This window comes from Sphaerodactylus townsendi, linkage group LG08 (assembly GCF_021028975.2).
Source record: "Sphaerodactylus townsendi isolate TG3544 linkage group LG08, MPM_Stown_v2.3, whole genome shotgun sequence".
In the NCBI taxonomy this organism is placed as follows: Eukaryota; Metazoa; Chordata; class Lepidosauria; order Squamata; family Sphaerodactylidae; genus Sphaerodactylus; species Sphaerodactylus townsendi.
In genome coordinates, this window is record NC_059432.1 from 33,020,445 (window position 1) to 33,032,649 (window position 12,205).

Genomic DNA, 12,205 nt, shown 5'->3' on the forward strand with positions numbered 1-12,205 from the left:
AATAACCTCTGGTGGCAGGTATAGTTGAGGGGTAGCTGAAGGATAGCAGGTTGTCAATGATGTTGATGTTGTTTATTATTTTGTTATAACCATTATGGGCAGAGTGACAGTTGCATTTTCTGCCTCAGATACCAACATATCTTGGGCTGTCTTTGAGAAACTGGTTTTTTTTTTAATTAAGACTTCTTTCAAAAAAAGGGACATGGTAATGTTCACTACAGACTACAAACTACATATAAGTGCTGAAAAGAAGATGAGGTACTTTGAAAAACAACAATATACAGTGCCTGTGTAAATCCCATCAGATGACTTTGTTGTCCATATTCAAAAACCATATCAAAATAGAATATGCTAATCGGAAGAGGTTTAAAACTATACTGATTTCAGTGACTGTACATCAAGCTTCTACAGTCATATCAAAGACATAACCTCCTGTCTGATTTTCTTATTTTGCACATTCCTTTTCTAATAATTGATAATTCTTGTGATTTTGTTTGGAAAGCTTTTCTGAGCACAGATTTTACTGGCTTCTTCTAACGAGTTCTGGCTTGTAATAACTGCTTTTATTGCTGCTTTTCTGGTGGTACAGCATTTTAAAATAATCCTGGTTGGTTTTAACTATGACCTTCATTCATGACCATGAGAACCTAACAAAGAGGCAGCTTGTAAATGTGGTAAACACATAACGAGTGTGGTGGCAATTTAGAGATGATCAGATGTGTTATAGGAGTTTGTGGGCTAGAGGTCAATGTGCAAGATAGGAGTATAACAGACTTATATTTTAGATGGTGTTCCATATTTCTGTCCTGTATGTAATCATTAATGTATAATGAGCATCTTTTTCATTAGTGAATGCTGCAGTGTCTCTTCTGCCTTGATATCAACATTTGATAGTGCTGTTTTGGCTATCGAAGGGACCCAGAAAAGTGGTATCTCCTTAGACTAAAATGACTTCCAAGAGATTTCTACTCTCCCTTCTGATAAGGAACTGGTGTACTTTTTTATTGGCATTAAAAAGTTAAGTACAAAACTTTTAAATCAGCTTAACTAACACTGTTATTCTCTTAGTCTTATAGCTAAGGCAAGAAATGTAGCTACTGTATTAGTAACAATTGGGTTACAACCAGCTAATAAATAGATTACAATTCTCTCATCAGATGAGGGGCTATATGAGTTTATCAGAGGGTGAATTAAAGTTTTCTGAATGTTTGCATAAAAGCAACAGTGCAAAAGCACATGCTGAACAATCTCTGTCTTCCTCAAGGAACAAGAACAGAGTCTATCTTTAAATGGGATTTTGTTAAATCTTCTCTATAAGAGACTGAACTCTCTGTGATTAAAGCAGATTAGGGAACAATAAAAGGGAATTGTTACTGTGGGGGTGTGACTATTTTATTGCCCCTTGCTGTTATAGCCCCTGGTCAGCATCAGCCTGAATCTCCCTCCCTGCCTGAAATTCCACCATATCTCCATGTAATCATGATGATCTAAAAAATCTTCTTCCACCCTATCTTTTTTGTTTTGCAACATCTGGCCTGAAAAAAAGTTGTGGGAAAGTTAAAAGTTATGTTATCTGTTATTAGGTTGGTCTTAGCAAAGATATTCCATTCTTGGTTTTTAGGATCTCACGTTGGGACTTACACAGCTGTAAACAATTTGTTTACATTAGGTTTCCCAGAAGGTGTCCTGTCTAATTTCAGGTTCTGAAGAAACTAAAATATGTGCTTTCAATGGCCTAACCTGTTTCTAAGGACACAAAGGTATAAGTGTAAATGACAGCATTTGCAGATAATTGTCAGTAGAAGACTACCAATGCAATCAGAAACATTTAAAATGCAACTCTACTGAGAGGTGAGAGGAGGGCTGATCCCAGTTAAACAGGGAGAGTGTGGTTCACATTGAGATTACATGATGTGGTGGAGCAGATTTAAATGTTCTACCCCTCTGGGCTTTGTCTATTAAATTACCTTGCCTGTGCAGTTAGCCCTAGAAAGGAGGGAATAGGGTGATTTTTTTAATAAGGGAAACTCATGGGTAGAGGTGGGGGAGTGTTGAACCTTCCCTGTGTGGGAAGTCTCACACATCTTTGATTTAGCTTTTTAAAAAAAATGCTGGGAAGATCAGTAAAACATCTTATCTAGTTACATCCTGACAATATCTTCTCTCAAGTTACCTCTCGATGCGGTTGTACTCTGGACATTTCTGGTTCCACATGCTGCCATCTACTGACTAACATTTGTTGATGCAGTCACATATTATTACACAGATCTGCCTTTGGAAACAGAGGTCAAGCTATTACATGCCTGCCCCTCAGTTCCTTAAGTAATGCTAGCTTGAGCTAGAAATGAAGGTAAACTTGGATCTGGATACCATTAATAGCCTCAGGATGATTGCAGCTGGTCATGTTCTTTTCCTTCTTATATAAATGCCCTGTGACATACTTGCGGGTTCCCTGCTTTTCCTTGGTGCTTCTTAATTCTGATATTGAATAGAGGTATGGTTCCTATCCTAGGATACTTGATGAGTGTGCCCTTAATATATGCAAAAGCCATCTCCCAGTGTACCACTTTACTCTCCTAGCATTCTGTGATACCTTAAATTGGCCAAGAAGCAGAACTCTGGATAAGACTAGGTTACCTTGTACATATAATATGCCTGTTTACCCAGTGCAAGTAAAATGGTAGCAGGAGTCAGCGGACTATGCATTATGCTGGTGAGCAAACATGCTAGCCTCACTTCTATTGTCCGATTTATCACCACAATCGTAGACAGGGATGGGCCCCCATTCTTGCTCCCCCTCTATTGGCCTTGTACATAGACTTGTGAGGCAACTTCTTGAAGAAATCTGTATACGCTGAGAATGCACTGTGGTCCAGGGAATTCTCACAGTATATGGACTTCCTTCCAAGTATATCCTGCCTGCAATAATAGGCATTTACTAATAAATGGTTGTTTATGTCTTTGTTTTCAGTCAAAAGCACATGGTGTCCATTTTTTTTAATTTAAGCAATGGAAAGTTTTAGAGGTATGTTTTGGCCCTAGGAAATGTGGATGACCTCTTGATTTCAGAAAAAAATTTATGAGGCTTTTTACAAAATATGGTAAATTGCTATATCTCTGTGTAACATTGCCTTATTTTACCTTTTCAGCTGGATCTGCAGTGGGTTCAAATCCTGAGTGAAGGTTGGGCCACCCCATTGAAAGGGTTTATGCGTGAGAAGGAATACTTGCAAGTTCTGCATTTTGGCATCTTGCTAGATGGTATGATTTGCTAGTTTCTATGTGTTTCTCTTTAGAACTTTATGTCTGCCACATGAGCCTCTGCGGAACTTCAGCTTAGAACACTCACATGTTGAAGGTTGTACAGTTTCTTATGTAAAAAATTAGCATGAATACTGTTAATGTTGGTGTCAAATAAGGAATATATATTGGTCATGATGACAATATTTGTGGTAGATGTTGTTCATCTACAACCAATCAAACAAAACTTTCCTTCCCTATGAAACTCAATGTGCACAGTGCGGGTTCGTAGCCATTCTTTTTGCAAGTAGCCCAACACTGCTAGGCAAACTAAACACCAGTAAATGGTCTTTTCTTCATGCTCAAATTATTCCTGATTTCGTTAATAATCAATCCACAAGTGCTGGGACTGGTTTGGGCATGGCTGTCTGCACATCTTCCCTCCCTGTGTATTTTCACAGTTGTGGAGTCAGTTTAAGTTGTGGAGTCAGTCATAAGTAATCAGGATTTTCAAGGAAGTCATAATTGCTGTTATCATTGGTAATGTCACAGCACCCCCGCTTTTTAAAAAGGCTCTAAAATATTGATATTCAGGTATAGGGCCTGGAGACCAAGCCCTATGAGGAAAGACTGGGGGACTTGGGAATGTTTCGTCTGAAGAGGAGATTAAGGGGTGACACGATTGCTCTCTTTAAGTATTTGAAGTGCTGTCACTTAGAGAAGGGCAGGGAACTGCTCCTGTTGGCAGCAGAGGATAGGATTCACAATAATGAGTTTAAATTATGGGTGGGAAGGGACTGACTGAATATTAGGAAAACATTTTTATAGTAAGAGTTATTCAACAGTGGAATTGGCTACCTAGGGTGGTGGTAAGACTCCCTCCCCACCACTGATAGTCTTCAAGCAGCAACTGGAAGAACACTTGCCAGGGATCCTCTAGACTGATCCTACATTTAGCAAGAGGTTGAACTAAATGGCCTGTATGTCCCCTTTCATCTCTATGATTATATAATTCTATAGCAGGGGTAGGGAACCTGCGGCTCTCCAGATGTTCAGGAACTACAATTCCCATCAGCCTCTGTCAGCATGGCCAATTGGCCATGCTGGTAGGGGCTGATGGGAATTGTAGTTCCTGAACATCTGGAGAGCCGCAGGTTCCCTACCCCTGCTCTATAGTGTAACTTAAGCAGGTTCTCTGAATTCCCAGCTTTCCTTTTAAAAAAATAGTAAGGCTGTATCCCCTTTCCTTTTAGACATATGTCTTTTTCTTTATATCTCAACAAGGGAAGAAGGGACAGAATTACTTTTTTTAAAAAAAAGAAAGGTGAGTATTCAGAGAATCTGCTAAAACTGGTGGTTGTTTTTTTTTTAAAAAAACACCACTAGTCTGGGGAGAAGGAGAGGGAGGGAATGATGACAGTCCAATCTTTTAGAAGTAAGCTGGGGATGCGTTTGAGTGAAATGGACAGAGAAAAATGACAGAAACATCATTCAGGAGGAAATTAGCTCTAAAAAAAGCTGAGGTAAAAGTGGTTTCAAAAGAATTGGGGAAAAGTGGGGAAAAACAAAAAAAAAAGGAAAAGTGAAAATTGAGACAGAAAAACGCATGCAGAAATTGGGTGACAAACAATATAGGGCCAGAATCAACGGAAGAACTCCTTGTGCAAGAACCCAGTGCTGAGAGGAGGTCTTTGAATTGCATCCCCAGTTGTACTGTCACAGAGTTTAAAATACCATTTTTGGTGTAGCGGATAAAATATAATTGGACGTGGGGAGGGCGAGTTCAAATTCCTGCAAACCCATAAATCTCACTGGGTGAGACTGGGTCACTTGCCAGATATATTCTTAGCAGTTGTAAATCATGACAAAGTCCCATTGAAATTACTGGAACATAAATCAGGTTGGGAACAGACAATGGAGGTGAAAGTGGATTGTGGGTGGCTTCACTTCCTGTAGGGTTTGACATATTTCTTGTGTTCCATTGTCATCTCTTGTCAAGCAGGTCTTACAGCTGGGGGTGGTGGGAGTAGTTTGAAACAGTACGGTCTCCAAAACCTTTTTACTGGAGCTCAAAGTAGGATGGATGATTCCTCTTTAATATGGCACCAGAATGAGTGGAGCTGACAAAGCTTTCATATGTTAGAATGGATTATCTTGCTTCAGACTGAAGGTGTAGATTCCATCCTTTGCATAAAAACCTCCATGCAAATAGAAAATCAGCACTGAGTTGATTTTCTGATCTAGGGAGTTTTTAATAGTAGGGAAAATTCTAAAGTGAGATCTTCCTTGTCATGTAGTCTGAAGCGCTGCACCCCATTCTCCTGAGTCAGATCTTGGATTCTTCATTCCTCTGCATGTATGTTTGAGACCTGAGTCCCATTCAGTTTCCCATGAAGGGACTTGGTCACTACTGATTTTTGTACATTGCATACATGAAGACCATATGAAGCTACATTATAATGAATGAAACGAGTGGTCCATCAAGGTTGAAATGTTTACTCTGATTGGCAGAAGCTCTTTTGGATTGTAAGCAGAGGACTTTCAAATTGCCTTCTACCTAATCCTTTAAACTGGGGATGTTGGGGATTGACCTTGCAACTTCCTGCATGCCAAGCAGATGCTCTTCTCCTTTGAAACAGCTTTACTTGTCTTAAAAATAATAAGATGAGAAATGTCCGTAACTCTCAACCAGGTGGAGCAACTCACCTTGTGGTCCAATCAGTGTTCTTGGATCACATGGGTGTCACTCCCTAAACATCTCATAAAACGAGTCTAGGTGGTTCTGTTGGGTCCCAAATAACCTTATGATACATATGAGGCTGTGCACCAAATGAGCTGCAAATCTTTCTTGACAGATTGAATCACATGTATCCCAGCACAAACATCTTGGAAGAAGGGCGGTTTTAGGACCGGTCATCAAACTGATTATAGAGGTCACTTGAGGGACAGTGGCAGTTAAAATATTCTTGATAATTGTGCTTATATTTTGCCAGGAAGGTGTAGAGTTGATATGTCCAAGCTTGGTATGTATTCCGTTGTTTTCCACAATGGTATGAAAGTGATTGGTATCATAAAATAAAAAATTCACTGGAAGTTAGAAAACATATGTGATGGAAATGGAATTCCAAAGTAGAACAATTGAATCAGTAGGAGTATATTCATGGTTCAACCAGTTTAAATTTTTTTACCTCAGATCTCATAATTTTTGATTGGCTGGAAAATATGGGGACTGTTCTTTGGTATAACAGGTTTCAATCCTGATTATGTTGGAGATCATGACAAAGCACTTATTGACATTCAAAGTTACATGGTTATGTTATAAATAGTTCCATTGTGAACCAAATACAGCCCACTTAACACCCTGTCACACACTTAAAACCCTCCATCTTTCCCATTTTTATAGTCCCAAGTGAACTAGAAAAACAGATTTATCAAGCTCTCCATATGTAGCTGATGGGCATGCATTAAACTTGGTGGGTTGCAAGTTAGCCTGCGGTGTATTAATTGCACATGAACATGGGGCCAGAACTTGGTAAATTATTTGTTCTAAATAAAATATTCTTAAATTTGACCACTGAATATCTGCTGATAAGGACACTGATTACTTTTGTATTTTTTTTTTAAAAAAATATCTATTTTCAAGATCCCTGGATTAGAACAACTCGGTCAGAAGTGCTCAGTACAGGAAAAAAAATAATCTGGTTGAATCTCCATATGAATATACCCCTTTATTGCTGATTGTGCATGGATTAAATCTGAAATAGGCATTTCATGGACAGTACGTCCCATAGTATTTTAGTGAATGTAAATATACAGTGTTAAATAAGGACAGCAGAATCTGCATAGGTGTCTTCCACATGGGTTATCCCATGTTCAGTGTTTTTGGGAAGTGTCTTTTGCCCCTGTGTTTTCCCACAGCAATGTGTTGCTTATCTGCACTTCCTAGAGTTTTCCTGGCTTTTCTCTGCTCTTTCTTAAACCTGTTTTGTTCTGAAGTTTTTTTTGCAAAGATTGCCATAAAGCCTGAATTGCTGCTGTGTGGGTGGGGATACTTGGGTTTTCTAGCCTACGTGGCATCCATTTTCTCTTGCCCTGTGTCCATGGCAACTGTTTCCTCCCACTACCACTGGTGGCTTTTAATTTTTTTAAAAAATGGCACTAGAACATTGTTATAGTGATATTTGGGGCGTTTCCCCACTCAGCATGATCCCCCCTATGCTGCGTGCCCGGGCTTCCCCACGACCCCGCACTCTGCGCGGGGTCATCAAAAGGTGCCCTTTGCAAGAGTGCCAGGGATGCTGCACACTGAGGGGGCACGACAGCAGCAGCGTCGGGGCGGCTGCGCTGTCACCACCCCTCTCGTGGGGAGTGCCGGGGAACCCTGCACTACTCTCCTCAAGTAGCGCGGGGCTTAAGGTAAGTGGGGAAAGGCCCACTGTTGAACCAACAGGAGTAGACATTTTCCTAAATTCCCATCTCTCTCTCTCTCTCTTTTTAAGTCTTGGGGCCTATCCCTTGCAGATATATAATAGAAAGGGAAAGAGATTTACTTTATCAATGAAAGTTGGGAATTCAGAGAAACTGCTACACCTATTTATTTTATTTATTTTTATACCCTGCCCTACCTTCAAAGGGCTCAGAGTGGCTTACAATGGCATAAAACCTAAAATCATATATAAAATTCATTTTAAAAATGAGTACCAATATATCAATATAACCATTGTCCGGTGCCAATTTTTTAAAAAATTGCAAAAGTTTTGGTGGCCAAAGGAGGATGAGTAGCCACTTCCAAGGCATTGGGGCAGAGAAAGTGTGGGGAAATCTTCCATGTGGAAACTGCATTGGTGGTGCACTTTATCTGCAGCCATACCAGTAACAGGGCAACCACAAAATCCTATTCCTATGTGTAAGACACCATAGTGTTGAGAAAATCTAGCGGACAGTCTTAGAGACAGTATAGAATAGTAGATATAATCATAGATCATTAAAATTGACTCACAAATCATAATGAAAATCAATTGCATTAAATGGTTGAACAAAACTGCCATCATACTTAATTCTAATTTGTTCATTTATTACATATTATGCATTGAAATGGTCAAACATAGTTAATTATACTTGCTATCAAAAAAAGTGAGAGAAAATATCCTCAGCAAACCAAGTTGGGTAAGTTCAGGTTGATTGCATTGGAAAACAAACACTTTACAATATTTTAAATTATCTGTTCACTGATGAAGGTAAATACTTCAGTTACACAAGTAGATTAAGACAGCAGGTCAGATGCTCATGTTCACTGCTTGAAAATTCATAAAGTTCAAAAGGTTTTATATGGGGAATCAGGGTGGATTTGATTTAAATAAAACAGATCTAAACCACAATTTAAATCACTAGTCAGAAAAACTGAATTTAAATCATAGTTTTCTATACCATTTTGCAGCCTGCTGCCATTATAAGTTTTCTCCTCCAGAGAGAGAGAGTAGTAGTATGATAAACCTCAGGCTATATACACAAAGGTCCCAAGACTTGTGGAGTATTCCACTCATTTTTACTGCTTGTCCCTCCCTGCTCATACTTAGCTCCTTGTGCAGATCTGTTCCACTCCAAACAATCTTCTGTTCATTGAACTTCTTGAAGCTTAGCACTTAAGGTGTATATTTGCAAAGAAACAATGGGATTAAGGTATTTTTCTCAACTTCATGTGTTTATTTTTAATGGTTTTGCTGTGAAAAAAAGTCATGTTATCTTTGCAGACACAAATTCACAGTTTTGAGAACTGCAAAACCATACATGTGCACTAATATCTCCTAGATAGAAAAAATGCCCATAATACTCTTACAGAACGCTCTGGAACAGTATGACATTGTGAATGGATTAATGGAATACATTTATCAAAAATTTGAACACGACATGAATATACAGCCTTGTGCTATGTCATTAAAACTAATCCTCTTTTGGACTGTAATGTATATTAAATAGAAAACCATCTTTAGATATAGTTTTTTTTAAAAAAAATTCATTTTAAAAATCTGATTTAAATTTAAAAATCTGATTTAAAAATAATTTTTAATCAACCTGTGGAGAACAGGCTTTTTCTCTTCCTTATGGCAGTCACCCACTTGGTAACCTTTCTGGCAAATGTGATATGCCAAGTTCAAAATATGAAATGATCCCATGTTAGATTCCATTATAGTCTTATACAATCCCCCCATATTTTTATGTGGGTTTTCTCTCATCAGCTGATCCAGAGAATAGACAACTGCTAGAGGGGCAAAGGAGTGGGGGAGGTATAGTGCTGACCCTGTGCTATAGCCATAGACCAGTGGTTCTCAACTTGGGGGTCGGGACCCCTTTGGGGTCGAATGGCCCTTTCATAGGGATCGCCTAAGTCTCTCTGCATCAGTGTTCTCCATCTGTAAAATGAATAAATGTTAGAGTTGGGGGTCACCACAACATGAGGAACTGTATTAAAGGGTCGCGGCATTAGGAAGGTTGAGAACCACTGCCATAGACTATTCTCCTGGTAAGTCACAATCCCTTGCTTTCTGCACCACTGGTGGCAGCCATGCCTAGGTCAGGAGAAAAATCTCTTATCTTTTTAATAAAGAATTAATGTGTAAAAATGGGCCTTGGAAGCTTTTTGTGGTCTAGGATAACATACAGCCTAATCCAGATTCCCAGGTGGCCAGAGATGCTGCCACTGCAGTGCCACCATGCTGCCTCCAGAGGGTTTTTTGCTAGTGTGGGGAGGCAGCAAAAACCAAAAACCCTCAACCACTGGAAAGCCCTCCATAGGGCTAAATGGACTTAAGCCACCCAAAAAGATGGCATAAGTCCAGGACTTGGACCTCAGTGCAACCCCTCCCCCCACCCCGCCAGCATTCAATTGGGATGCCAGTACTTCTCTGCAGTAGCCTGGGCTTTTGGTTTTCACTACTGCTGAGCTGAAGGACAGTCACCTGCCGGTAGAGGGGGCATAGTCTGATAAATAACTTCCCATTAAGCCTCTGTTAAAAGAACATGGCATTATTTTTTTTTGACAGAGGGCAACCTTACCTATGCCATCTGGTGGCATTGATTTCCATCACCCACTAGCACTGAAAGCAGACAAGATAGGACAGATAGATCCAGTTAATCAAGCTTCCATCAAACAATTGTCTTTCATGTGGTGATTCATAGACTTGATGTGTATTGTATTGACTTATAACAGATGTGTTGATTTTATTTTTATTATATTACATTTTTTATGTTTATGAATTAGTTACAATTTTTTTACAAGCTCTCATCTTGTCCTTTCAGTAACTGACTGATGTTCAAACTGTAAGCAGGTGGAGTTTAAACAGGTGAAGTGGTGGGAAAAGGCTCACCTATTTAATGTAAACATGTTGGGCTGCTGGTAAAGGGAGAGGCCAAGACTAGGAAAAAGTTGGAACTAGATTCTTTATTGTGTCTGAAGCATCCAAGTAATTGGCTAAAGAAGCAAATGCCACATAAATACTGCTGGGATAACCAGAAGCATACAGACTGAAATGGTAGTAACATTCATGCTCATCTGACATGGTCTGTTCTCCCTAGTGCAGCATTTGAAGTTTTATACTGAGAAAAAGGAGTTCAACTCTACTGCATCTGCAATCTTGAGAATTGCAGGTCGGACATAGGAGGAAGGTACATAGTACGCCTTTCATATGAGGATGAGAAGACTCAGTGTTAATTGTCCCATGAGCACCACCATTGCTGATGCCATAAATATGTCATTATACACCCTTTAAATGCATATGCAGTGTAGGTCATGGTTAATCATTAGTGCACATGGTTAACCATTAATACACATTAGAACACATTTAGAAACTCAGCTGTTTCTCAGTTCTGCTGAGTTTCTGGAGCACTACCAAAGAATCTCTGTGAAGTTATCTTCAGAAACAGTTATCATAGAAACTTGCATCTGTACCAGGTGATGGGCACTTTTGCATTTCCCAGTATTTTCAGGTGATCCACAAACTGTCCTCCCAAATGAATTATATTTAAACCTGTTTTGAAAATATGACCTTTTTTAACAGATGGCGTTATTAACTTGAGCATTCCCATTGTGCTTCCGGTGTCTTCCGAGGATAAGAAGCGTCTGGAAGGTTGCAGTGCCTTTACACTGGAGTACAATGGACGGAGGGTGGCCATACTAAAAAACCCTGAGTTTTTTGAACACAGAAAGGAAGAACGCTGCGCTCGTGTCTGGGGGACCACTTGTGCGAAGCACCCACATGTAAAAGTAAGTGAGCACAGAGTGTGTGGGTGTGTGTGTTTTAATTTTTGCAGTGGTAATATGAACAATTTGCTGAGATGATTGGTTTTGTAATTCCACCATTTAAGATTGTTAGGTTGGCTGCAACAAGCAGCAGGGCCTCCTTCGTTATACCCCTGATCTGTTAAATAGCTTTTATGAAGAGATACAGTAATAGACATCCCTTATGTCTATGTAAAACTTTTTGGGGGGTTGAAGTTTGGAGTAGCCCATTCAGTTTCTTGTCCCTGGTCAACTTGCTGCTTCATTCCTCCCTTGTCCAGGCTGACCCATAATCCTTAAATTCTCTTTATGTAGAAGACCCTCCCTAAATCTCTGTTTACTTTGCTATCATCATCTCCTTCTGGGTGCAATCTCTTCCAAGCCTACTTGGACCTAGTATGTAGCTAATATATGATAAAAATAGTAATTTTATGGCTTGGCCTGTATTTTTCTTGAATTTCCTGGCAGCCATTTTTTAAGAACAGTATATGGAACCGGTGTCACTGTTTGGCTCTCCTGGCTCTAGCTTGGCTGTTTTAAAGACAGCATCCACAGAACCTGTTTATTGCAGTCCATTCTTCCTCTTAAGAACATAAGAAGAGTTCTGCTGTGTCAATGGTCAATCCTGTTTCCTACAGTGGCCAAAACAGATCTCTCTGAAGGCCCACAAGCAGGGCATTGCTTCCCTAT

The 12,205-nt window shown here is 39.6% G+C and overlaps 1 protein-coding gene across 2 annotated transcripts in view; it reads left to right on the forward strand.

Annotated features, from left to right (window-relative positions):
- PAPSS2 (3'-phosphoadenosine 5'-phosphosulfate synthase 2) overlaps positions 1-12,205 on the forward strand; it is a 53,441-nt gene that overhangs the window by 34,411 nt on the left and 6,825 nt on the right. The window contains exons 7-9 of one of the 2 annotated variants that reach the window (XM_048507051.1): positions 3,150-3,261; positions 6,234-6,263; positions 11,295-11,500. In XM_048507051.1, coding sequence (XP_048363008.1) covers positions 3,150-3,261; positions 6,234-6,263; positions 11,295-11,500 — 348 coding nt within the window. The remainder of the gene's footprint in view (positions 1-3,149; positions 3,262-6,233; positions 6,264-11,294; positions 11,501-12,205) is intronic. The other variant, XM_048507052.1, reaches the window with a different exon arrangement.